Source organism: Lacerta agilis, chromosome 1, assembly GCF_009819535.1.
Source record: "Lacerta agilis isolate rLacAgi1 chromosome 1, rLacAgi1.pri, whole genome shotgun sequence".
Taxonomy (NCBI): domain Eukaryota; kingdom Metazoa; phylum Chordata; class Lepidosauria; order Squamata; family Lacertidae; genus Lacerta; species Lacerta agilis.
This window is the reverse complement of record NC_046312.1, coordinates 5,168,742-5,196,187: the sequence shown is the minus strand read 5'-3', so window position 1 is coordinate 5,196,187 and position 27,446 is coordinate 5,168,742. Positions and strand designations below refer to the sequence as shown.

General features: G+C 48.4%; 2 protein-coding genes across 3 annotated transcripts in view; both read right to left on the bottom strand.

Annotated features, from left to right (window-relative positions):
• Nucleotides 1-1,587, bottom strand: part of SAMD4A (sterile alpha motif domain containing 4A) — a 112,927-nt gene extending 111,340 nt beyond the window's left edge. The window contains exon 1 of one of the 2 annotated variants that reach the window (XM_033164952.1): nucleotides 1,278-1,587. In XM_033164952.1, coding sequence (XP_033020843.1) covers nucleotides 1,278-1,473 — 196 coding nt within the window. In that variant the 5' untranslated portion in view covers nucleotides 1,474-1,587. The remainder of the gene's footprint in view (nucleotides 1-1,277) is intronic. The other variant, XM_033164868.1, reaches the window with a different exon arrangement.
• Nucleotides 1,588-15,423: 13,836 nt separating this feature from the next.
• Nucleotides 15,424-26,205, bottom strand: CGRRF1 (cell growth regulator with ring finger domain 1). The gene is made up of 6 exons (XM_033165328.1): nucleotides 26,068-26,205; nucleotides 23,733-23,872; nucleotides 21,507-21,684; nucleotides 17,746-17,893; nucleotides 16,199-16,306; nucleotides 15,424-15,731 (listed from the first exon to the last, which is right to left on the bottom strand). Exons 1-6 carry the CDS (start codon nucleotides 26,169-26,171, stop codon nucleotides 15,438-15,440), a joined length of 972 nt encoding a protein of 323 aa, XP_033021219.1. The 5' UTR covers nucleotides 26,172-26,205; the 3' UTR covers nucleotides 15,424-15,437.
• Between the last annotated feature and the right edge of the window lie 1,241 nt (nucleotides 26,206-27,446).

Sequence of the window (27,446 nt, the reverse complement as noted above, 5' to 3'; positions counted from 1 at the left end):
TGATGTTGGGAAAGATGGAGGACACAAGGAGAAGGGGACGACAGAGGATGAGATGGTTGGACAGTGTTCTTGAAGCTACCAACATGAGTCTGACCAAACTGCGGGAGGCAGTGGAAGACAGGAGTGCCTGGCGTGCTCTGGTCCATGGGGTCACGAAGAGTCGGACACAACTAAACAACAACAAATCTCAATTTTGTTGCTACAGTGCAATCTGATGCACTCTCAAAAGCTAGCCTCGCAACATCAGAAGTTGTAACAGACACTGAGCATTTGTTCCCTACTTTTTTTCTGCCAGAAGCATGTTGATCTTCAAAGATCAACCCCATGCAACGAGAAAGAAACGCGCAATAAAGTCTCTATCTGCCGGCAGCAAACCAGGTGCCTGGAATTTCTCTTTCTCTAACCCAAGCAATGAGCGAATCTTTGCCCTCATTTCCTTCATGCCACTGCCAGTTTACCACTGACACCGAGGGAGTTGCTACTATGTAGCACACAAGGGAGAATACTAAAATTAAAACCAAGCCTGCCCATTTAAACTTGCATCTAATTTTATGAGGCAAAACACAGCACTTTCCAACGATATGACATATTTCCTCGCTGAAACGTTTCCAGTAAAGATTTCTTGCAAAGCGGCGCGAACTGCTAAAATTGACCTATATTGGGAATACTGCATATATGCAAACAGCAATTGCCATTAACACACACACACACACAAACACACAGACGAAATTAAGATTTCTCTCACTGGCTCCCGGATCCTCCAAAATTGGAAGTGGGTGGGTGCGGAGAATTATCTAGCAACCTGCACAAGGCCACACTCGATTGCTTCTGCTGCCGGAGAGGCAGAGCAAGAAGCAACGTTGGCCAAAAGGAGCCTAGGAAATCCAGACTCTACGTGACCTGAGTTACTTATGTGACAGGAAGTTCCGTGCGAGGGAGGGAGAAGGCGTATCAATCATTCATGCTACCGGAGTTACACCAAAGCTTTTTTTTCTGCTTGCAGCAAAAGAGAGGACAGATAAAAGGGAGGGGGAGAGAAAATCCCAGCAGCAGCAAACTGCTCGTTTTTTGCTGCTGTACCTTGTGTGAATCCAGGGTGGTTTCTAAGGGGTGCCCCCCACAACTCTCTCCAAGTACCAGCGTTGTGCACCAGCCCTTTCTAGCCGTCACTCATGAGAACAATGTGGCATTCAAGGCGGATTGGATGCACCAAGAGGCGAAAGGGGAGGGGAGGGCGGAGAGGGAGGGACAGAGAAAGAGAGAGAGAAGGATCTTACCAGGATTGTTGGCCTCATTCTCAAGGATGTGGAGTTCGGTGCAGTCCGCCAGGGAATGCTCCAGGCAAAGCTGCAGGAAGCGGGCCTGACTCCGGCTCACCCTCTTCAGCAAGGAGAGCAACGCAACAGTTTGCTCGCACTCGTTCCAGCCCTTGAACCAGCCTGCCAACACTCCGACCTGGTCTCGAAACATCATGGTTGGCGTGTTTGTGTGTGTGCGTGCGTGCGAATGCGCTCGTGTGCGTGCAACGCTAAGAGGAAGGGGGAAAACGTGTGCAAATACAGTGGCGGAAAAACTGCAGGAAGAAAACCCTCCTTAGGAGTCTTTTCTTCTCCTTCTTCTTCTTCTTCTTCTTCTTCTTCTTCTTCTTCTTCTTCTTCTTCTTCTTCTTCCCACCCGCCCACCCCCTCCTGAAGTCTACTTTACGATGGTGTTGTTATTGCAGAAATAAGACAGATGTTTGCAGACGGATCTTTACGTCCGATTGCTTTCTCTCTCTCTCTCTCTTTCCAGGCCGAGATGCCGGTGGCTGCCTCTTAATTCTTCCAAAGACGACGACATGCAGCGCAGAAACAAAACGGGACACGATAAGTCGACTTATCTAGCTCTACTTCCCAACAAGGCACAGCAATGTGTGGAGATCGTGCAGGTTCCTGCGTCGCACAGCCGCCGCGGCTCGTCACTCTCCCTTTCCCAGTCTGGTTATTTTAGCCCAGTCGTCTCTGGCTCCTCGCTCCTTCCTCGGGAAGCGTTCTGGACCATCCACAGCCGCAGCATTCCTTGTCGAGGAGGGGTAAAAAAAAGAGAGAGAGGAGGAGGAGGAGAAGCAGCATTCACAACTGTTGGAGAGAGAGGGAGGGAGGGAGAGAAAGAAGAATTTTGCTGTGATGACACACTTTGCGAGGCAGTGCTATGATTCAGCATGACAGAAGCCTCGGCTCACTTCGTAATATGACAGAGGGAAAATTTGGGCTCTGCGATGACAAGGAGGGAGGGGGAGCTTGGTTCTTCTTTATTTTACGGGGGAAAGCAGCAGTGTGATGTTTTGCAAGCTTTTTTATTTTTTTAAACCCTCCCCCCCAAAAAAAATAACAGGTCAGGCAATTGAGGGTGCGGGGAGAAGGGGAGAGACAGGAGACACTAAATATGCAGCCCACACACAGCGGCAGGTGTGGGTTTTGCATCCTCCAGGGGTTTAGAAGGAACCTCCCTCCCACACAGTGCGGAGGAGGAGGAGGAGGAGGAGGAGGAGGAGGAGGAGGAGGAGGAAGCAGGGAGCTCCCCCTGTTGCTTCCATAGCCCACCAGCAGATTCTCCCAAGGTAGGAGGAATGTTACCTGGATTGGGCCAGAGGGGAAAGAGGAGCAAGGGACTGCAATCCCGCTGCTCAAGACAGGGAGGGCAGAAGAGGGGAAAGTGGAAGGGTGTGTGTGTGTGTGTGTGGAAGGAAAGCACACACACTTTTAACACTGCGGCTACAGAGGGCTGATGCAAACCAGCCCCCAAACCCTGGTGCTCAGCTCTGGACCAGGAAGCAGTGGCAGAATCACTGCAGCTCTCCCTACAGGATCCAAGCATCCTCCCCTCCCTCCCCACTCCTGGATTTAGGCCCCACTGGCAGCTCCAGCAGGCAGGCAGGCAGGCAGGCAGGCAGGAGACAAAAATAAACTCTGCCAGTCGGTGTGCGCCCCCCCCCTTCCCCAAGACCACAGGCGCGCACAGTTCAACAGAGGAGGCGGCGCTCTGCTTGGATCCCTTTTCCAGGCTGCTAAAATAAAATTCGAAAAAAAAGCAGGCTCCGGTCGCCGTGCCCCCCCCTTCCTTCTCCAATCAGCTGTTCGAGCCCACAGGGGGCCACCCCGCGTGTGCGTCCACAAGCGCAACTCTCACTTCGCACAAACTGAACGCGCGCGCGGGACTATTGGGGGGGGGGGGGTCTGTCTGCCTGCCCAAGCTCTCTCGCGGAAGGGTTTCACACGAAACGAAACAGCCCACTTTTATCTCCCGAACCCCCCTAGACGGGCGAGGGGGGAGCCTTTAATCCAAGGACCTTCTGTGGGTGCTGGGAAAGGGGAGGAAAAGTTTCCCAAAGGCAGGTGGGATTCCTGAACTGAACCTGGATTATAAAGGGGGCAAAGGGAGGGGGAGAAGGGTTTTCTGTCCCGACCCCCCAACCCCGCCGGAGAAACCGCAGCGACTCGACGTGCTGCGCCCACCCGCCCCTCTGCGGTCGACGAAGCAGCCGGTCGATTGCTTGGGTGGGGGGCGCGCCTGGGGATCTGAGATGGGGATCCCAGCAAAGGAAACAGCTCCTTGGGGCTGAGGGCCTTTTAGGGGCCCCAATAAAATATTTGAGGGCCGCCAAGATGATGGGCATTGGCATTGAAATGATGTGCGCGCGCCACGTCTTGTGATCGATTACAACCCCCCCACCACCACCACCAAAAAAATACCCCACACAATTTATGCGAGTTGGCACCCTTGAATCCCAGGAAAAGTGGAGCCCGGGACCTCCTTTCGATGCCCCCCCCACTAGTTCCCACAACCCCCGCGCCCTCGGAAGGGTCCCGACTCCCGAGGCAGGGCTTGGACCCTCCCCCCCAAAAAGTCTCCCCCACTTCAGGAGACCCTCTCCAAAGGAACTCCGGGGAAGACGTCGGGCTACACTCTCGGGACGCCCTCCGACGCCGCCCGCACCCCTCGCGGCACGGGCGCCCCTTCCCAGCCCTGCCCTGCCCGCGATGCCCACCTGGCTGCGGTCCGCTCTTGGCTCCCGCTGGACGGGAGGGGGGGCCGCTGCTGCTGGTGGCGTCGGCGGCGCCTGGCGGTGCCCGGGCTGGGCCATGGCGTGCAGCCCGCGCAGCGCCCCCGGCAGCGCCCCCAGCCCACCCTCCCCGGCTCCGGCTCCGGCTGCTGCGCTGCGTCCCCTCGTGGCGCCCGCTTCGCCTCCTCGGCGCGACTGAGCAGCTCGCCCCGCGGAGCCCCCGCTCCCCACCGGAGGGTCATTTGCATAGGCCATGACGTCATGGCCGCGGAGAGGCGCAACGCCCCCTCCCCCGAGGAAGGGCCGAGCGGGGGGGGGCGGCGCCTCCTGCTCGCCCTCCCCCTCGCATTCCTCCGCCGCTGACTCAGCCGCAGGCGAGGCGGGCGCACGGGGCGCGCTGCAAGGATGTCTGCCTGCGCGTGCAATGGAGTGGTTGGGGCGGGGGGGCTCGTGCAAAAATACCATTAAACAAGACAGCAAGGCGGACCCTTTGCAGCATCTCCGCCCTGCCTGCGTGCCTACAGGTTGGGGGTGTCTGAGCTGGAAACGGGTGGGGTGTTCCTTTTTTTTTTTGCAACCGACCTGGCCTTGAAGGAAGCGCGACCTGGCGGCCGGAGTCTGTTGCGCGTCCGCGGAAAGGCGCCGGGGGAGCCTTGCACGCGCGCACACACACACCCGCCGCCCGTTTTAACGCTGCTGCATTGCAGATCGAGGCTTCTCGGCGGCGTCGGGTAGGTGGGAATGGCGTTGAAACCGAGCCCCCCCCCCAGCCTGCGCGCCCCGGGGGGCAAACGCCGTCCAGGTTCTTGGCACAGCGCACCAGGCATTCTGTCAACGAGAAGCTCCTGTGGAGGGCCGTCCCCCCCCCCACTTCTCCGATCAAGGGGAACTTCGTGAACACCTCCCCTTTCTAATAGCTGCTAAAACCCAGATGGCTTCATTGAATGGCACTACAGCACCCCAGGATGCTTTCCCCTTCAGCCTAGCTCTCGGGGTCTCTCCACGTCCCCAGATGCATACTCCCTGCAAACTTTTCCCTTTTTGCCCCTCCCACTAGCTTTGATGAGGGTCGCATTCCAAAGGCGGAGAGAGAGAGATTCCAGGCCATTAAGGGATGCTCTTTGCCTCATCCATGGGGATCCTCCAGAGGTGGTTAGAAGGCAACCATCAGCGCCAGCCAGCCTAGCCAGTGGTGAGGGACAGTGGGGGTTGGAATCCATCAACATCTGGAGGGCCGCAGGGTTCTTCAACTCCTCTGATAGATCAAAACAAAATAAAAAATAAATCTTTCCAGTAGCACCTTAGAGACCAACTAAGTTTAGTGGGTCTCTAAGGTGCTACTGGAATGATTTATTTTTTATTTTTTATTTTATTTTTACTATGGCAGACCCAACATGGCTACCTACCTGTAACTGGTCCTGTGATAGATGCCTTCAAATACAGGTGAAACTCGAAAAATAAGAATATCATGGAAAGGTTCATTTTTTTCAGTAATTCAACTTAAAAGGTGAAACTAATATATGAGATAGACTCATGACATGCAAAGCGAGATATGTCAAGCCTTTATTTGTTACAATTGTGATGATTATGGCATACAGCTGATGAGAACCCCAAATTAACAATCTCAACTTTGGGGTTTTCATCAGCTGCACGCCATAATCATCACAAATATAACAAAGGCTTGACACATCTCGCTTTGCATGTCATGAGTCGTATCTCATATATTAAACTCCAGTAGCTAATGAAGACAATTGCTTACATAAATGGACTTTTCCATGATGTTGTAATTTTTCGAGTTTCACCTGTAATTATACATTAATTACCCCCTCCCCCATGAACGGTATTTTACGATTCAGAATGCATTTCTTTAAAACACAATATATTCTACAAATTGGATTAACAGTAAATGATTGGAAAAGGAAATTATTGGAATATTCAGAAGTGGCGAAATTAACTGGGAAAATAAGAGAGCAAAAAGATCAATGGTTTCAAATGGAATGGGGTAAATTTTTGGACTCTATGAGAGACTGTAAAGATGTATAAGCACTTACAGGTTTGACGGAATTCTTGCAGCAGGATAAAAATGTATAGTTAGAAATGATAACAATAAGATAACAAAACATGTGAGAAAGAAGACAAAGCGTGGGAATGATGGAAAATTAGAAAACCAGAGAAGGGAGGGAAGGAAGTCAAAAAACTCGGCGGAGTTTGGGTAATATTGTAAAACTTTATTTGATGAATATGTTTGTATTTTGTTTGTTGATGAAAAATAAAAACATATTTGCAAAAAAACAAAAAACAAGTTGGATTAAGAAACTTCTATTTAACCTAATATTTGACCTACTACAGGCTTCCTCATATGCAAGCTGCTGGTGAGAGACAAAGAGATCCCTGAATGAGGAGGCTATAAGTCAGGCATAGGCAAACTCAGCCCTCTAGATGTTTTTGGCCTACAACTCCCATGATCCCTAGCTAGCAGGACCAGTGGTCAGGGATGATGGGAATTGTAGTCCCCAAGCATCTAGAGGGCCGAAGTTGAGGAAGCTTGATCTACTATAATTCCCCACTCCCCACTTACTTCCTTTACGGTGCCCATCAATCATCCCACCCTAATTCTGCCTTGGTCGGACCCCACCTGGAATACTGTGTCCAGTTCTGGGCACCACAATGTAAGAAGGATGTTGACAAGCAGGAAGGTGTGCAGAGGAGGGCAACCAAGATGATCAAGGGACTGGAAATGAAGCCTTATGAGGAGCGCTTGAAGGAGCTGGGTATGTTTAGCCTGGAAAAGAGGAGACTGAGAGGAGATAGGAGAGCCATCTTCAAATATCTCAAGGGCTGTCACATGGAAGAGGGAACAAGCTTGTTTTCTCCTGCTCTGGAAGGTCGGACCCAAAACAATGACTTTAAGTTACCGTACAAGAAAGGAGATTCCGAATTAACATATGGAGAGGGAAGAAAATGGCAGTAAGAGCTGTTTGACAGTGAAACAGTCTCCCCTCGACATAGCCGCCGTCAACTTTCCCTCTTTCGCGGGAAATCCCCTTATTTCCCATTGCAAAAAAAGGGAAAGTTGACAGCTATGGCCGTTTGCCAATGCAAGAAAAAGGAAGGTTGACAGCTCTGCCTCGGGAGGTGGCGGACTCTCCTTCCTTGGAGGTTTTCAAGCAGAGGTTGGATGGCCACCTTTCATGGGTGCTTTAGCTGAGTTTCCTGCATTACCGGGGGTTGGACTAGATGACCCCTGGGTCCCTTCCAACTCTACGATTCTGTGATTCCATGACTCCATTGATTAGGTGGACATTTCATTTTTCACAATTCCCAGAACTGCAGAGTTGGATTCCTCTAACTCTTATTCATATTTTTTCCCTTTAAAAGGTCCAGACCAGTAGGCTAGCTATTCCTTATCCTCGTTGCTTTGCAGACAGAAGGTCCCAGATTCAATCCACGGCATTTCCGGGTAGAGCTGGGAATGTCCCCCCTTGCCAGAAACCCTGGAGAGCTGCTGCCAGTCAGTGCAGACAGTATTGAGCAAGATGGAGCAATGGTTGGCATCACTATGCAGCCTTCAGTTCCTTGAATGAGAGCTGCGGTTAAGTGTGACCCGATTGTAGCAGTTGCGCTGATTCTTCAAAAGCAGGCATCCTGCATAAAAGGTAAAGGTAAAGGGGCCCCTGACCATTAGGTCCAGTCGTGTCCGACTCTGGGGTTGCGGCTCTATAGGCCAAGGGAGCCGGCGTTTGTCCGCAGACAGCTTCCGGGTCATGTGGTCTGCATGACAAAGCCACTTCTGGCAAACCAGAGAAGTGCAGGGAAACACCGTTTACCTTCCCACTGGAGCGGTACCTATTTATCTACTTGCACTTTGACGTGCTTTCGAACTGCTAGGTGGGCAGGAGCTGGGACCGAGCAACGGGAGCTCACCCCATTGCGGGGATTCGAACCGCTGACCTTCTGATCAGCAAGCCCTAGGCTCAGTGGTTTAACCCACAGCGCCACCTGGGCCACCGGCATCCTGCATACTCGGTGCCAATGTCCCAATACCAAGGTGAAGGTCTACCACGCTTGCACGTTGAGAACACTGCTTTATGGAAGTGGGTCATGGGCAACTCACAGATGCCAGGAGCGACGCCTCAAGGCCTTCCACATGCGCTGCGCAAGGACGATTTGGGGCAACACATGGCAGGAGAGTCTCAAAAGACGTGCTCTTCCAAGCCCACATTCCCAGCAAGTTCGCGCTTCTGTCTCAGCGACGTCTGCACTGGCTTGCTTGGTCCACAGAATGGAAGATGGCAGGATCCCCCAAGGACGTGCTCTGCGGGGAGCTGGCTTCAGGCACCAGGCCCACTGGCAGACCAACCCTGTGTTACAAAGATGTCTGCAAACTTGACATGAAGGCTGGCAACATTAACCCCGCTGTGTGGGAATCCCTTGCAGATGACCGCAGTGCCTGGAGATGGACAGTCAGGTCGTGCATCCACAGCAGTGACCAGAGGAGGAATGACTGCTGGGAGGAGAGCACAGAGAATAAACTCTATGGTACATCTGCAGCAGCCCAACAGGATGCCTTCATCTGCCCCGGCTGCAACAAAGCATGTCTCTCCTGTATCGATCTCTACAGCCACAGCAGGTGCTATAACTCTCCAGCAGTTTGACTTCACCCCTAAAGGCTTCACCCTCCATTGTCTCCCGAGACAGGATGATGCCAGCAACTAAATGGGATGGGAGGTGGCTGCAAGGTGGGGGAAAGGCTAGACTAGAGGAACCTCACAAGGCGAAGCAGACAGATCGAGCTCTTTTGAAACTTTGTGCCCTTTTGTTTGCAGATGTCAAGTGATGAGCAGTTTGGAAAAAAACATGCACAATTGAAACTATGGCTACTCTCCTAAGAGGAAAGTGCCATCTAGTGGGCAACTATCAGAATCACAGTGCCGTATTTGAGAATTCCTGCAGGATAGCTCAGGCTGCGTGCATTAACTCAGTGTTTTTCAACCACTGTTCCGCGGCACACTGGTGTGCCGCAAGATGTTGCCTGGTGTGCCGTGGGAAAAATTGAAAAATTACTTTATATATAGTCAATATAGGCACAGAGTTAATTTTTTTTAACATTTTCTAATGGTGGTGTGCCTCGTGGTTTTTTTCATGAAACAAGTGTGCCTTTGCCCAAAAAAGGTTGAAAAACACTGCATTAACTGACTTCCTCTAGCTCACCTGCCAAATTCTATGGCCAAGTTGGGATTTGAACCTGGGCCACTCATTATATATATACTGTATATTCTGGAGTATAAGACTGCTTTTTAATACAGGAAAATCTTCTCAAAAGTTAGGGGTCGTCTTATATGCCGGGTGGAGAATCTGCGGTTGAGTATATCTCAAACTCTATATTTTAAGTGGAAAAGTTGGGGGTCGTCTTATATGCCCAGTTGTCTTATACGCCGGAAAATACGGTGTATGTGTGTGTGTGTATATATATATGAATTTTATTTTAAAAAATTGACAAGACATCCATCTTACATATAATATATAAAGGCCATCTTGGTCTGAGACTTCCCTCCTCCTCAACTAATGGTTTTCCTAAATATGCTCTGATATCGCATTTTGTTATTATTATTATTACCCTTAAATCCAAATCTTAAATACAACATTTAAACATCATATTGAAAATAACTGATATCTCTAACCTTACAAAATGTCTTATAGCCCTACTGATGATGTCAATTTTTTACAATTGTTTCTCAAATACAATGTAAATTTAATCCAGTCTTTCAAAAAGGTCTGGTCCTACTGGTTCCAAATATTCCCGGTTAGTTTTGCCAACTCGGCATTGCCCGTTAACTTCACCTGCCACTCTTCTTTTGTTGGGATCTCTTTCTTTTGTTTCCATTATTGGGCCAATAATATTCTTGCTGCAGTTGTTGCGTACAAAAGCAATGTTTTATCTTGCTTATGTATTTTTCTACCTACAATGCCCAACAGGAAGGCTTCTGGTTTCTTGAACCTGGGTCACTCTTGACCTTGTATGGCACTCTTGGCCCTTGCTAAGAGGAAGGCAGACTTGGCAAACCCTCACTGTGCTCAACTCCCCCCCCCCATTGGAAACCTATGTCCCCACTGTGGAAGGACTTGTGGATCCAGAATAGGCCTCCACAATCACCTACAGACATACTGCTAAGACTGTGTTCATGAAGAAGAAGAAGAGTTGGATCTGATATCCCGCTTTTCACTACCCGAAGGAGTCTCAAAGCGGCTAACATTCTCCTTTTCCTTCCCTCCCCAACAACAAACACTCTGTGAGGTGAGTGGGGCTGAGAGACTTCAGAGAAGTGTGACTAGCCCAAGGTCACCCAGCAGCTGCATGTGGAAGAGCGGGGAAGCGAACCCGGTTCACCAGATTATGAGTCTACCGCTCTTAACCTCTACACCACACTGGCTCATGGAAGACAATCTTTTACGAATGATCGCCGAAAAAGAAACTGAACCAATGGTCTGCCTTGGCATACAGTTGTACCTTGGTTCTCGAATGCCTTGGTACTTGTATGTTTTGGCTTCCGAACGCTGAAAACCCGGAAGTGTTCCAGTTTTCGAACTTCTTTTTTGGAAGCCGCATGCCCAACACAGTTTCCGCTTGAGTGCAGGAAGGTCCTGCAGCCAAATGGAAGCCGTGCTTTGGTTTCTGAATGGTTTTGGGAGTTGAACAGACCACCATAACGAATTAAGTGTAATGCTGCTTTCTATGCAGGCAGGCACTGTATGCCCAAATCCTGTTTCTCCTGCAAAGGAAGACTGCATTCGGCCCCCTATCCCACCCCACCTGAATGTTGTAGTCTGGTCCATTTATTGAATTCACACCTCCCCTCCCAGGGACCCATATAAAAGTGGAAAGGTAGCGGAAGCTGCTTCGGATTGGGGGTGCCAACTCTTTCACTGCCACCACCCCACAGGGAAGGTGCTGCAGATGTATGTACCAGGTGCACACATTGCTGAAACTGGATTTAACACTTTGCCTAATATTTTGGGACAGAACAAAATAAAATAAAAAATTCCTTCCAGTAGCACCTTAGAGACCAACTAAGTTTGTTCTTGGTATGAGCTTTCGTGTGCATGCACACTTCTTCTGAAACAGAAGTCACCAGACCCTTACATATAGTGACATTCTATACAAGATCTCAAAGTAGCTGTCTTACTACAAAGGAATTTCAGAAATAGACTGGAAAGAGAAGTTGCTGAATTGCAACTCATTACCAAACTTAAAACCACGGAGGGACCTGGTCTGAACAAAGACATTGGATTCTTATCTCATTATACATGACAAAGCTATCCTTAGCCATTATACATGACAAAGCTATCCTTAGCCATCTCACCCCTTGCTTTTTCCTGTAAGACCAATTGCAGTCATTAACAGTCGTCAACAGGTTTTCCACACCTATCAGCCAATCCCGCATTCCCACCACCCTTCTGAGTCATACCCCTCCCCACTCCCTCACTATATATAAGGGTCTGGTGACTTCTGTTTCAGTGTATCTGAAGAAGTGTGCATGCACACGAAAGCTCATACCAAGAACAAACTTAGTTGGTCTCTAAGGTGCTACTGGAAGGAATTTTTTTTATTTTGTTTTGACTATGGCAGACCAATACGGCTACCTACCTGTATTTTGCGACAGATAAGGGAGCTTTGGCGGCATATCTCAGAAAGAGGTGCCGGAACTCCACATGAGATGCCTCTCTCTTTTCTCTTAGAATGGCGACGGTGCCCACCCAAGAGGTGCTGGCAGTAAGAAGTCTTCTGCTTGACTCTTTTAACTGGAGATCCGACGGACTCGACCTGGGATACTGCACCTGGAAAGCATGTGCTCTGCCACTGAGCCGCGTCCCCAAGTGCTGTCTTATTCCGAGGGGACGGCAAGGTGTCATTGGAAGCCTATCATGTAAGCCTCCATGATAGGAGCGGCTGACAACTTCTTGCCACCTCATTTCCTGAAGGCAGCCCTGTTTAGGGAAGTTTTTAATGAATGATGTTTTAATTGTATTTTTAATCTTTTGTTGGAAGCCGCCCAGAGTGGCTGGGGAAACCCAGCCAAATGGGCGGGGTATCCATGTATGTATGTACAGGTGAAACTCGAAAGATTAGAATATCGTGGAAAAGTCCATTTATGTAAGCAATTGTTTTCATTAGCTACTGGAGTTTAATATATGAGATAGACTCATGACCTGCAAAGCAAGATATGTCAAGCATTTGTCTGTTATAATTGTCATGATTATGGCCTCCAGCTGATGAAAACCCCAAAGCTGAGATTGTGAATTTGGGGTTCTCATCAGCTGTATGCCATAATCATCACAATTAAAACAAATAAAGGCTTGACATATCTCGCTTTGCATGTCATGAGTCTATCGCATATACTAGTTTCACCTTTGAAATGAACCTTTCTAGGATATTCTAATTTTTTGAGTTTCACATGTATGTATGTATGTATGTATGTATGTATGTATGTATGTATGTATGTATAAATAAATAAATAAATAATACTAATTATTAGCCCTGTTGACATTTGTTTGAAGAGGAACTGGAAAGAGGCCGCATTTCCCCCAGACAAGTTTGCCTCTTAACTCCAAGAACCATGCGAAGGCTGAGCCCTCTCTCGCATGCAAACAGGCCTTCGCTTTCAATATGACATGCGACTAATTACGCAAACATGAAACCTTGCCTTGCCAACATGACGGGAGCCATCTGTTGGAGGAGCTGCGGCTCAGTCTCTCATGCCATGTTGCAAGCAAGGAGCCGTTTCCTGAGCCTAGACGCCGGCAGCTCAGGTGCAGCCCCAAGAGGCTGCTGAAACAGCAGGCGGATGGGGCTGTATCAGCAGGTGGCCACACCGACATGCGGGCATGCTACCAGGGGCAAGGAACTACAAGCCAAACACACATACACACTCACTGATGATGATGATGATTTCTGCCTCACCGAGGAATCATAATAACAGATTTGTACGCCTTGCAGTTTTATGTCCAATATGGTGATTGTCTCCCAGTTCAGTCTCTGCAGGTGTGGGGAGCCTTTTCTGCCAGATTTCCTCGTGGGAAATCTTCCAGCTACCCACATACTGGGGAGGTGGGCAGTGGCACAATACAAAAGAAAGAAAGAAAGAAAGAAAGGAATAATTTATACCCCGCCCATCTGGCTGGGTTTCCCCAGCCACTCTGGGCGGCTCCCAACCGAATGTTAAAAACACAATACAGCATTAAACATTAAAAACTTCCCTAAACAGGGCTGCCTTCAGATGTCTTTTAAAAGTAAGATAGTTGCTTATTTCCTTGACATCTGGTGGGAGGGCGTTCCACAGGACGGGCGCCACTACTGAGAAGCCCCTCTGCCTGGTTCCCTGTAACCTCACTTCCTACAGTGAGGGAACCACCAGAAGGCCAACTCCTGAAGCCAAGCTGCGCCAAATGTCTTGCTCTGCTTTCCTTTAGACCACATCAGCAAGGCCGGGAGGGGAATCTCGCTGTCTGGCCAGCCCAGGACTTCCAGACCCACTGCCCAGGCTTGCTCCCCAAAGGAGGTCACTTCAGTGCTACCACAGCTGTTTGACTTCACTCCCAGAGATACATTCCACAGTCTCTCGAAGGCAGACGGATGCCCACAATAACTCGGCTTAAAGTAGAAATAGAAGTCTTGGATAAAGTGTAGAGCAAGCAGCCCTGGACTGAAGGATACAAAAAGCCCCCGGAAGCACATCGTTTTAGGTTCTAAGGGACCTGGTAGTGTGGTTAAAGGATGTTTTGCAATGTCCCGGTTTTATTACTTTAAAGCAGAGGTGAAGAATTGCAAGCATGGGGGCTAAATGCGCCCCTATTTAGCGTTTGGGACTAAGGTCTCAGGGCAGCTTACGACGATTTGAAATGCATTAAAAATGGTGGGCGGCCAAACTGCAAAAAGGACACTTGCAAGGAAGATGGAAAGGGGGCACATGGGTGGAAACTGCCAACTTCTTCATGGCTAGACCGTAACCCACTATATGCAAAGGCTGGAGTCACATCTATGGGGCTCTGCAAACAATAGCATTGTGCCAGTGCCCCCACCCTCAGTATGTGGTACCAAGAATATGGCCAAGGAGGGAACACGGCCCTTTTGGGAAAGAAAGTCTCCCACACTGGCCTTAAAGACCTATACAGGGACTGTGACTTGGGAAACAATAATCGCATTGGACAGGAAATCCATTAGATATTTAATCTTTGAAGCAGAACTGATCTGCAGTTGTCCAGGCATCCTAATGTTCTGTGCTCAAAAACAAACAAAAACAGGATCCCATCTTCAACCAATGTCATCTTTGTGCATTTACTGCCCTTTAGAGACTTCCAGTGTGGTGAGAGCCAGTGTGGTGTAGTGGTGAAGAGCGGTAGACTCGTAATCTGGTGAACTGGGTTCGCGTCTCCGCTCCTCCACATGCAGCTGCTGGGTGACCTTGGGCTAGTCACACTTCTCTGAAGTCTCTCAGCCCCACTCACCTCACAGAGTGTTTGTTATGGGGGAGGAAGGGAAAGGAGAATGTGAGCCGCTTTGAGACTCCTTCGGGTAGTGATAAAGCGGGATATCAAATCCAAACGCTTTTCTTCTTCTTCTTCCGTCCCTGTTGGGACAACTCACATTTGGCACTGCACAAGCATGCATTAACAAATCTCTGCACATGAAGTCTTGCATGCTCCCAAACATTATGGATTCCTGCGAGTGACTCCCGAGTCTTTAATGCCCAGCTTACGCCAGACCCAAGGAGATAAAGTACACAAAATATATGCGGACCTGCTGAAGAGTTGCAAGAAAAACTCTATATTTTATTTCTTTGCTTCTGCCCCACTCCCACCCCCCGCTGCAACTGAAAAGAGCAGCATTGCTATCAAGCAGAAACCGAGGCTGACAGCACTTTAAAACACACACACACACACACACACACACACACAAATACAAATTAAGCGTTCTCAGGGGATGTTTCCTCTTTCTCCACATCAGTCTGTCGAGAGAAACTTCTCGGTGAAAAGTGCCATGAAAATAACCCAATAAATTTATGTGCACATACAAAGAGATATCCTTCATACGGAGTTCAAAGCACTGTTTCTGCCTGTAATGCACACACTTTTGCACTGTTGCGGGAGGCAGGGGCAGCAGTGCAAACCGCGCCTTAACATCGCCGTTGCTTCCAAATCAAATGGGAAGATGCCAACCTTGCTTGAGAGCTGGCCGGACGACCAGCCACCAAAGTTCAAGTGGAAGGGAAGGTCTCAGGTACTAGTCCAGAAGGTCCAAACTCATCTTGTCAACTCTTGGCATGAATTTCTCCTCTCTCTCTCTCTCTGCCCGGATAAAAGTACACACCGCTCTGTCCTCCCCCCCCCCCCCAGTTCTTCACTCTCTTTGGCCGCACAGGGGAAAGGACTCCCCAACAAACTGCCGGCACATTGGGCACTGCTTGAAATACTTCACGCATTCGTCGCACAGGCAGGTGTGCCGGCAAGGGAGGAGGACCCAGTTGACAGCCCTGTTCTGGCAGACGATGCAGTCCTTGCTGTTTTCATCTGGCAGCTCCGCCTCGTCCTCAGCCAGCCCGGCTTTCTCGAGGAGGGCGTGATCCTCTGTCCGGCCAACCGAGGGAGGGCTGCTTAGAGATGAGGCGCCGCTGTTGGCAGACATGAAAAGTTGCTGGGGGTGGGGTGGGAACGAGAAGAGGCAGGGAGAAAAGAGACAAACTTTTTCAGCAGGGGGCCGGTCCACTGTCCCTCAGACCTTGTGGGGGGCCGGACTGTATTTTGAAGGGGAAGAAAAATGAACGAATTCCTATGCCCCACAAATAACCCAGAGATGTATTTTAAATAAAATCATGCATTCTATACTGATGTAAAAACACCAGGCAGGCCCCACAAATAACCCAGAGATCCATTTTAACTAAATCACACATTCTATACTGATGTAAAAACACCAGGCAGGCCCCACAAATAACCCAGAGATGCATTTTAAATAAAAGGACGCATTCTACTCATGTAAAAACACCAGGCAGGCCCCACAAATATCCCAGAGATCCATTTTAAATAAAAGGACACATGCAAACCGAGGCAGTTATTTCTAGCCACTTTTGAGATGTAAAACAAACCACAAATCCCAAACCTTACCTTTAGATCGTGAAATTGACCTTGGGCCATGAGGAGATACTGATACAGTATTCGACAGGAAAGCCTATAACTGTCATCAGTAACGTGAATTATAGACACCATAGAAATCTATGAAAAGAAAAGAAAAGATCTGAATTCTATGCTGCTTGTTGTTCAAACAACATCCAACCTGACTCTGAAGAACTGAAAAACAAGGCATTTGTGGATGGTGAAATAATTGAACACTCCTTAATCGTCATTTCCAAGGAGCCAATGCCCCTATCTTGTATAGAATTGCTTTGATCACTTTGGGTTCAGATTCCAATATTCGTCCCCTTATGCCACACAGCCATCATTTTTTACAAATATATTACACAGCACATACATGCCCACCCCGAAACAGAGCATTGAAATTTATACGTGGGTCTTTCATATGACATCATTTTAAGCGGAGCGGCAAAATTCCTTCCTCAATTTTAATGGCTGGTTTTAATTATTGATTTTATTTGCTGCTTCTGGTCTTTTATTAGGTTGCCTGTTTTTATGGGCTAGTGATAAATCTCAAATATTTTAAAAAAATATCAGTAAGATTTTAACACAAAGTCCCAGAAGAGGTTAGAATGATATACTATAGTTAGGGAAACGAATAAAATCATTACAATTATAATAAAACAAGTAAAAGCGTTCCAAATAGAACACAAATGTATGCAAAGGTTTAATCTGTTTTTAAAGCACCTTGGATTGGATGCTTTTAAAAGTGAACCACGTAGCCTTCATTTTATTTCTTCATATAGAAATCATTGCAGTCATCAGGTTTCCTACCCTGAGTCTAGTGAAATCCCCGATGGTAGTGATTCTGCCTTATATTAAGGCCAATTATGTAAACCAGTTCAACTTCATTAATTGCCTACCCAAATTTCAGATCCACCCAGGTAAAATTTAAGCATGTGAAGTGATAGGAAATGCACATTATGACTACAGGTATTTCCAGCAGACTGGAAATGCTCAAATATATAAAAGGATGTCATGTAGAGGAGGGAGAAAGGTTGTTTTCTGCTGCTCCAGAAAAGCAGACACGGAGCAATGGATTCAAACTACAAGAAAGAAGATTCCACCTAAACATTAGGAAGAACTTCCTGACAGTAAGAGCTGTTTGACAGTGGAATTTGCTGCCAAGGAGTGTGGTGGAGTCTCCTTCTTTGGAGGTCTTTAAGGGGAGGCTTGACAGCCATCTGTCAGGAATGCTTTGATGGTGTTTCCTGCTTGGCAGGGGGTTGGACTGGATGGCCCTTGGGGTCTCTTCCAATTCTAGGATTCTATGAAACAGATCTGGCTTCTCAATCTGTGGGATGTGGCAAGCTCTCTAATAATTATTTTTTCCCTTACCTAACCCAAGGATCCAGGATGGGATGTCATTTTAAATAAGGAATAATATTAGCAAACACCAATAGCTATTACAAAAAACAAAAGCAAGCACCCTGCCTACTCTGTTCAATGGTAATTTTTTCACAGACAAATGAAAGCAAACTCCCGTCCCAGTTCCTTTTCTCAAGAAAGAGATTACCTACAATGTCATATATTTCTCTGTTGCCTTCATCCGCTAGCGTTAGCAGTGCAACTAGCGGGTACCGAGATCTGGGCACGGGGCCAAAGTCAATGATTTGTGCCTCTTCGGGTACCTGGCAGTGCTTCCCCGCTTTGTCAGATGTCTCGATGCTTTGTTTGTGTCAAGGAACAGGACTGCAAATAAAGACAAATGCAATGTTTGTGCCACAGATGTTCTTGGATGTGGCGCACAGGCGGAGGCTCAAGATGCACCAGGGTGGATAAAAATTTAAATCGGATTTTTAAAAATAAAATGCTTTTTGGGGAAAATATATTACCACCCAAAGGTTATTCAATCATGAAATAAAGATTAGTTTTTTAATTATGTAGAATAAGGCTGTATATGTGCAATGCCAGGTCAATGTTGAATAAAACCACTGCCATCCACGACTTGATTGTGGATGGTGGACTTGACCTGGCATGTGTAACAGAGACTTGGTTGGATGAAGCGGATGGGCCTGTCCTTGCCGCTGCTTGTCCACCAGGTTTCTCTTACGCACAGCAACCCAGGCCATCTGGGCGGGGAGGGGGGGGGGTTGCAGTGATTTTTAGGAAGTCATTAGTTTGCACCAGGCGTCCTATTGGGAAGACCCAGTTCTCTGAGTGCATGTTCTGGAAGTTGGGCAATAGGGGCAGTACAGGATTCCTTTTGGTGTACCGACCTCCCCGCTGCACCAAGGATTCCCTGCCCGAGCTGCTTCAGGTCGTGGCGGATGTTCTCCTGGAGTCACCTAGTTTGGTCGTCCTAGGGGATTTTAACATCCATGCCGACACGACCTTACAAGGGGCCGCTCGGGACTTCGTGGAAAGCATGGCCTCCATGGGGCTGTCCCTGAATAAGTCTGGTCCAACTCATAGCCGAGGACATGCCTTAGACCTGGTATTCACCTCTATGGATGTTGGTGATCTGACATTAAAAAAAAGTGAAACTAAAGAAGTGCCATGGTCAGATCACTTCCTGGTACAACTGGACTTCTCCGCAACCCTTCCCCTCTGCAGGGAGGTGGGACCAATTCGGATGGTCCGCCCCCGCCACTTAATGGATCCAAATGGTTTCCAGAGAGTGGTAGGGGATACTTTATCCCATGTTGATGGCCTTTCAGCCGATTCCCTGGTGGCCCGCTGGAATGTGGAGCTAACCAGGGCTATTGACTGTTTGGCTCCGAAGCGCCCTCTCCGGTTGCATGGAGCCCGGACAGCCCTGTGGTTTTCCCCGGAGCTGAGGGCGATGAAACAATCGTTGAGACGGCTAGAGCGCCGGTGGCAGAAAACCCATTCTGAATCCGACCGAACACAGGTTAGAGCTCAACGTCGAGCCTACCAAGTGGCGATAGCGACGGCGAAGAAGACTTTCTTCACCGCCTCTATTGCATCTGCGGAAAATAGCAGCAGGAGACTCTTTCAGGTGGTTCGGAATCTATCGGAGCCACCTTCGTCATCGGGGCCTGGTAGGGACCCCAAGATCTCCTGCAATGCGTTTGCAAAGTTTTTTGCAGATAAAATCGCTCAGATTCGGAAAGAGATAGACTCCACCGTGGGAGCAGGGCCAGGGCGGGAGAGTGCCAGAGTCCTGTCTAGTCCAGTTGCGTGGGATCAATTTCAGTCTGTTACCTCCGAGGATGTGGACAGGCTGCTTGGACGAGTGAAACCAACCACCTGTCTCCTTGATCCTTGCCCATCCTGGCTTATAAAAGCTAGCCGGGAGGGGCTGGGCGATGGGCTGCGCGGGGTGGTGAATGCTTCCCTCTGTGAGGGAGCCTTCCCAGCCCCGCTGAAAGAGGCGGTCATTAAACCGCTTCTTAAAAAAACATCTTTAGACCCGGCCAATATGGCCAACTATCGCCCAGTCTCAAATCTACCATTCTTGGGCAAGGTGATTGAGAGGGTGGTTGCTGAACAACTCCAGGCACGCCTGGAAGAAGCGGACCATTTGGATCCCTTCCAATCGGGATTCAGGCCTCACCATGGGACTGAAACCGCCTTGGTCGCGCTGGTCGATGATCTCCGGCGGGCTAGGGACAAAGGTGAGAGCTGTTTCCTAGTTCTGCTGGATCTCTCAGCGGCCTTTGACACCATCGACCATAACATCCTTCTAGACCGGCTAGAGGGGTTGGGAGCTGGAGGCACTGTTATACAGTGGTTCCGCTCCTTCCTCCTGGGCCGTGTTCAGAAAGTGGTGGTAGGGGATGAGTGTTCAGACCCCTGGGCTCTCACTTGTGGGGTGCCTCAGGGTTCTGTCCTCTCCCCCATGCTTTTTAATATCTATATGAAGCCGCTGGGAGAGATCATCAGGGGGTTTGGGCTGGGTGTTCATCAGTATGCGGATGATACCCAGCTCTACCTCTCTTTCAAATCAGAACCAGTGAAGGCCGTGAAGGTCCTGTGTGAGTGCCTGGAGGCGGTTGGAGGATGGATGGCGGCTAACAGATTGAGGTTGAATCCTGACAAGACAGAAGTACTGTTCTTGGGGGACAGGAGGAGGGCAGGTGTGGAGGATTCCCTGGTCCTGAATGGGGTAACTGTGCCCCTGAAGGACCAGGTGCGCAGCCTGGGAGTCATTTTGGACTCACAGCTGTCCATGGAAGCGCAGGTTAATTCTGTATCCAGGGCAGCTGTCTACCAGCTCTACCTGGTACGCAGGCTGAGACCCTACCTGCCCGCGGACTGTCTCACCAAAGTGGTGCATGCTCTGGTTATCTCCCGCTTGGACTACTGCAATGCGCTCTATGTGGGGCTGCCTTTGAAGGTGACCCGGAAACTGCAATTAATCCAAAATGCGGCAGCTAGACTGGTGACTGGGAGTGGCCGCCGAGACCACATAACACCGGTCCTGAGAGATCTGCATTGGCTCCCAGTACGTTTCCGAGCACAATTCAAAGTGTTGGTGCTGACCTTTAAAGCCCTAAACGGCCTCGGTCCTGTATACCTGAAGGAGCGTCTCCACCCCCATCATTCAGCCCGGACACTGAGATCCAGCGCCGAGGGCCTTCTGTCTGTTCCCTCACTGCGAGAAGCAAAACTACAGGGAACCAGGCAGAGGGCCTTCTCGGTAGTGGCGCCCGCCCTGTGGAACGCCCTCCCATCACAGGTCAGGGAAATAAACAACTACCTGACATTCAGAAAAAACCTGAAGGCAGCCCTTTTTAGGGAAGTTTTTAATGTTTGATATTGTTGTATTTGGTTTCTGTTGGAAGCCGCCCAGAGTGGCTGGGGAAATCCAGCCAGATGGGCGGGGTACAAATAATAAATATTATTATTATTATATGTTTATTTTTTTTTTTTTGGTAAATAAATTCCATTAATCCATTCACAATGTCATTTATGCTCTTCCAGAGGTTTTTGTATGATTATTGGGCAGTTTCTCTGCCTACAAAATATTATCACAGATGCTTGGTTTAAGGAAGGCGTCCAAGCTGCAGCCCACTCTTGTCCTCACCTTGTACAGAGATGAAAGGAGAAGCGAACCTCAAAACCTTTCAATAATGAGGTTTATATTCTAAATAATGAGGCTGCTGATTTTAAATAGACTAAGTACAGGGAAGACTGATAGGCAGTAAGCGCACTAGGCACCCATTCTCTGGTATCTTCTCCCCTGGCTTTCCCAACTTTTTGCTAAATCCATTGGGGCTAGAAACTTGCTTTAGATTATTTGCTGAGAAGCGTAACTGTTCAAGGTTCTGCACCTCTACAAAACCAAAGAAACGCAACTCTGATCAAAGGATACCAATACTGCTGGCGGTAGAGATACTCGTTGTACACTGCATCCTCAAAGGCCTGCGGAGTTTTTATTCGAAAGCAATAAGCATGTTTCTGCAGAGCTTCGTGGATCTTCTGCACGCTGCAACCCCAGTAGCAGGTAAGGAGGCAGTCTTCCAGGCAATCGGGCACCAGCGTTATGCCATCTTATGAGGAGGGAGGAAAGAAAAGAACATGGAGTCACAAACAGGAGTTTTGAAAACTGAAAGGTCCAAAGGTGGTGGGGGGGAACCCATTATGTCAATTCCAAATAACTATGTAGTAGGGAAAGCATCGTTCTTGATGAAAATCACCAAGTCCCTAAATCTTTCATGCTTCCAGTTACAGGTAGGTGGCCGTGTTGGTCTGCCATAGTAAATAAATAAATAAAATAAAAATAAAAAATTCCTTCCAGTAGCACCTTAGAGACCAACTAAGTTTGTTCTTGGTATGAGCTTTCGTGGGCATGCACACTTCTTCAGATACCGTGTGCATGCACACAACAGCTCATACCAAGAACAAACGAAAGCTCATACCAAGAACAAACTTAGATGGTCTCTAAGGTGCTACTGGAAGGAATTTTTATTATTATTTTCTTTCATGCTTGACAGCTCTTCTTCACGCGATGTAAGGGCTTTTCCAGACAGGATGAATTTGCCACCAGGTTTTTGTAATGTAACACACAAGTCATGGTCAATGGATTTTTTTTTAAAATTTTTTTTACTGGATTTCCCCCGTAAACAGTAAATACAGATTAGATGGGGAAAATAAACAGTCTGCCATTTGGATGCCAGCGACTTGGTGAGGCCACCACAGAAAACTTGCATGTGTGAGGAGCACCCAAAATCTTATTTCATAGAGACTAACATAATAAAGAGGAACCCAGGTGGCACTGTGGGTTACACCACAGAGTCTAGGACTTGCTGATCAGAAGGTCGGTGGTTCGAATCCCTGCCACGGGGTGAGCTCCTGTTGCTCGGTCCCTGCTCCTGCCAACCCAGCAGTTCAAAAGCACGTCAAAGTGCAAGTAGATAAATAGGGACTGCTCCAGCTGGAAGGTAAACGGCGTTTCCGTGCACTGCCCTGGTTCGCTAGAAGCAGCTTAGTCATGCTGGCCACATGACCTGGAAGCTGTCTGCGGACAAACGCTGGCTCCCTTGGCCTATAGAGTGAGATGAGCGCTGCAACCCCAGAGTCGGACACGACTGGACCTGATGGTCAGGGGCCCCTTTACCTTTACCTTAACTTCATAAAGGGGGACGTGGGTGGCGCTGTGGTCTAAACCACAGAGCCTAGGGCTTGCCGATCAGAAGGTCAGCGGTTTGAATCCACGCGACAGGATGAGCTCCCGTTGCTCGGTCCCTGCTCCTGCCAACCTAGCACGTCGAAAGCACGTCAGAGTGCAAGTAGATAAATAGGTACCGCTCTGGCGGGAAGGTAAACGGCATTTCTGTGCGCTGCTCTGGTTCGCCAGAAGCGGCTTAGTCATGCTGGCCACATGACCCGGAAGCTGTACGTCGGCTCCCTCGGCCAATAAAGCGAGATGAGCGCCGCAACCCCAAAGTCGTCCGTGACTGGAACTAACAGTCAGGGGTCCCTTTACCTTTTTAACTTCATAAAACATGCAACGTCTTTGAGCGAGACTAAGTTCAAAGCACATTTAGATTTCTTGTCTCCTGGAGAAGAACTATCAAGCCCAAAATGCGTTGCTATTGTCACCACCTGGTGGCTGCCTAATAATTCACTAGGGAAGCACCTCTGCACAGCTGTGACACTCAGACCCTGGCTGGACACTATGAGAACAGGACGCTGGAATAAATGGGTATTTGCTCTGATCCAGCAGGGCAGCCCCTATGGTTCCCTGTTAATGTGTTTGCATCCTGTCATCCCTCTGGCACAGAGCACAGCTATCCATGAGATCAGTGGGGTTTTCATGCTGTCACGTTCAAATTGACAGTGTAAAACCTACATTAGCAAGAATGCCAGTTCACAGTACACAGTATCTCTCCTCTGCGTGACCATAAATATAGTCAAGCAGATCAAGGAAGCAATCATCTCTTTGCAGGGGCCAGCTTAAACTGTGCCAGCTCATTTCTGTTAAAAGGGTCTAACAGGGATAGTTGTTACAGTTAAATCGATAGCCAGCGTTTGGCATAGCAGGGAGGGAGTGGGGGAGGAAAATTTGAACAGCAACCAAAACACACAATCTACTGACTTGCAACTGAAGCCGCTTCCAGGTTTTTTATTTCCAAGCTGAATGGGTTTTTCACCTGCCGCATCTGTTTCTGGGACACTTTCACAGTCGATTCAGCTTCGTCTGAATTTCTCAGAATCACGGGAACGTCCCACCCAAACCTAAGCAGCACGAAATAAAATCAACAGAAACGCTTAATATTGACAACAGTCAAATCTGGTTAAGGTACAGCCAAACGCAACAACTATCTTAAAACAAAATAAGAAGACGAGTTTGCATTTGATATCCCGCTTTATCACTACCCGAAGGAGTCTCAAAGCGGCTCACATTCTCCTTTCCCTTCCTCCCCCACAACAAACACTCTGTGAGGTGTGTGGGGCTGAGAGACTTCAGAGAAGTGTGACTAGCCCAAGGTCACCCAGCAGCTGCAGGTGGAGGAGCGGGGACGTGAACCCGGTTCACCAGATTACGAGTCTACCGCTCTTAACCACGACACCACTGCACCTCCATGTTCTGCGCACATCCCTTCCACTTACCCCCAGCCTCCTTGCTTTGAGCAGCTCCTATCCCTCCTAAACTCTACTCCCCTAACACCCATTTAGAGGGCTCTTCCTCACCCAACCCTGCAGACAGGTATGTGGGTCTCAATATTATCCTACCCACATGATCGTTATTAAGCTTGACTGGGGTAGCATATTGTGGGCTAGGGTCAAGGTCCCGGACACTTCGGGTGGGGTTCATGTTAAATGTTATGGTATGCCCTTCCGTCTGCACTAGATGTATGGCTTTAATAGATTTATATACAGGTGAAACTTGAAAAATTAGAGTATTGTGGAAAGGTTCATTTCTTACAGTAATTCAACTTAAAAGGTGAAACTAATATATGAGATAGACTCATGACATGCAAAGCGAGATATGTCAAGACTTTATTTGTTATAATTGTGAGGATTATGGCGTACAGCTGATGAGAACCCCAAATTAACAATTTCAAGTTTGGGGTTTTCATCAGCTGCACGCCATAATCATCACAATTATAACAAAGGCTTGACAAAGGCTTAACAAAGGCCCTTTGCATGTCATGAGTCTATCTCATATATTAAACTCCAGTAGCTAATGAAAACAATTGCTTACATAAATGGACTTTTCCACGATATTCTAATTTTTCGAGTTTCACCTGTATATTTGTGTCAAGAGTGTAGATATATTCCATCATTTTAAAATTGCTTTTAAATTATTGTTCGCCCCTATCATGTTTTCAGTTGTTCTTTTACTTCTAAGCTGCTTCGAGTCCCTGTCATGGGGAAAGGCAGGGTATAAATATGTATTTATGTGTTTTTATATTGTAAACCACCCCGTGATCCTCAGCTAAAGGGAGGTATCGGAACAATAAATAATCATCATGATCATCATCCCTACTACCACAATCTAGCATCCTCTCCCCACTTTCCCAGATGTAGCAACCCCTCACCCCCTTAGAGCTTTATTACATTTCTAATGATTTTCTATATGTTTTATGGCTTTCCCCATTTTAGCTGTGTTTGTTTTCAATTTGTGAAAGCCGCCTTGAGTCTCTGTCTGGGAGGAGAGAAATAATAATAATGATAGTATCCCTGAAGGAGCATCCCCACCCCCATCGTCCAACCCGGACACTAAGGTCCAGTCCTGAGGGCCTTCTGGCAGTTCCCTCACTGTGAGAAGCCAAGTTGCAGGGAACCAAGCAGAGGGCCTTCTCGGTGGTGGCGCCCGCCATGTGGAACGCCCTCCCCATCAGATGTCAGGGAAATAAGCAACTATCTTACTTTTAAAAGACACCTGAATGCAGCTCTGTTCAGGGAAGTTTTTAATGACTGATGTTTTAATGTATTTTTAATCTTTTGTTGGAAGCCGCCCGGAGTGGCTGGGGAAACCCAGCCAGATGGGCGGGGTATAAATAATAAATTATTATTATTATTATTATTATTATTATTATTATTATTATAGCATCCTCCCCCCACTTTCCCAGATGCAGCACCCCCTCACCCCCTTAGAGCTTTATTACGTCTCTAGTCGCAATCTTTTTATACGTTTTATGGCTTTCCCCATTTTATCTGTGTTTTGTTTTCAATTTGTGAAAGCCGCCTTGAGTCTGGGAGGAGAGAGATATATATGAAATAAATAAATAAATATAATAAATAAATAAATATAATTATAATATGCCTCCCTCCCGGCACAGCTCCCCATTTTCCGCTCCCCCCCCCCAATTCACTGGAATAAATTTCTCTTTCCGCCCCCCCAGCCAAGCCCCCTCCCCTCCCTGGACCCCCCTCCTTGCTTCCCCCTCCTCCCGTGACCTCTGACCCTCCCGCTCCCCACTGACCAGCCCATGACCAGGCCGCTGGTGACCAGGAAGCAGATGAAGACGACGGAGATGTAGAAGAGCGGCGAGTACTCGTACAGCGCCACCAGGAACGCGGCAGCCATCGGGGAGAAAGAGACGACAACAACGCCGCCGCCTCAGTCCCTTTGTTGTGGGCCCAGAGCGCCTGCGCGAACGAACCCTGCGCATGCTCGCCAGGAGCCAACGAAGCCTCCGCAGCTGCCCTTTCTTCCCTTCCTCTTTGCCCTTCCTTTTCCGCCCCGCCCCGCCCCCCGTCAAACGCAGCGGGAAAAGTGAGGGGGCGGAGCCTCAGCCCCTTCACAAACTACAGCTCCCAGGATTCCACGGGGGAAGCCGGGGCATCATATAGCGCTTGAAATGCATAGCGCAGGTGAAATGTGTGTGGTCGTATCTGGACACATCAAAGAAGCGTTTCACTTTAAGACGCTGTCAATTTGAACAGAGAAAACAGGCATAGAAAAACCCGGGACTCCCCGTCGCCATCTGGTGGCACAATGTTATATCGCATATACAAGGCATATAAATCGCTTTTTCTTTAGCAGTCTAGCTGGGTCCTGTGTATGAAAGAAAGAAAGAAAGAGAAAATAATAGAATCATAGAATGGTAGAGTTAGAAGGGACCCCGAGCATCATCCAGTCCAACCCTCTGCCATGCAGGAATATGCAGCTGTCCCATGTGGGAGAGACTTCATTTCCTTAGGGTCTTGCGAAAGAACGATGTTAGACAACAACTGATGGTTTCCTTCTATCGGTCCATGGTAGAAAGTGTTCTCTCATACTGTGTTACGGTGTGGCGCGCTGGTTTGACCGCCATGGACAGAAAGTCCCTACAGAGGGTGGTGAAGACAGCACAAGACATCATGGGCTGTCCCCTGAGTCCGCTAGACGTCATCGCAGGAGACCGTTGCCTCAAAAGAGCGGGGAACATTCTCAGGGATGACTCACACCCTGGCCATCACCCTTTTAATCTCCTGCTATAGAAGCATGATAAGCCGCACCAAGAGGTTAAAGAACAGTTTCTACCTGTGGGCCGTGAGGCTGCTGAATGGAAGACAGCAAAACTGCAGCTGATGCTCAGGGTTGGAGGTTCTCCGACAGTACATGGAGTGTAACAAGAACTGAGAGGTTGTGGGGAGGGGGCTGGTTTAATCTCACTGTAAAGTATTTCTATTTCTATTTCTAACCTGCAACCTTGGAATTACCAGCACCAGCCTCTAACATAACCAGTATTATCAACTGTCATTTTGGGGGGAAGTGTATGCATATGTGTGTGTCAGGGGAAGAGGAGTGATGTAAATATAATGGTAATTATTGTTATTAGCTGCTGCTTCTTTGGCGATCACTTGTAGCCAACTAAGA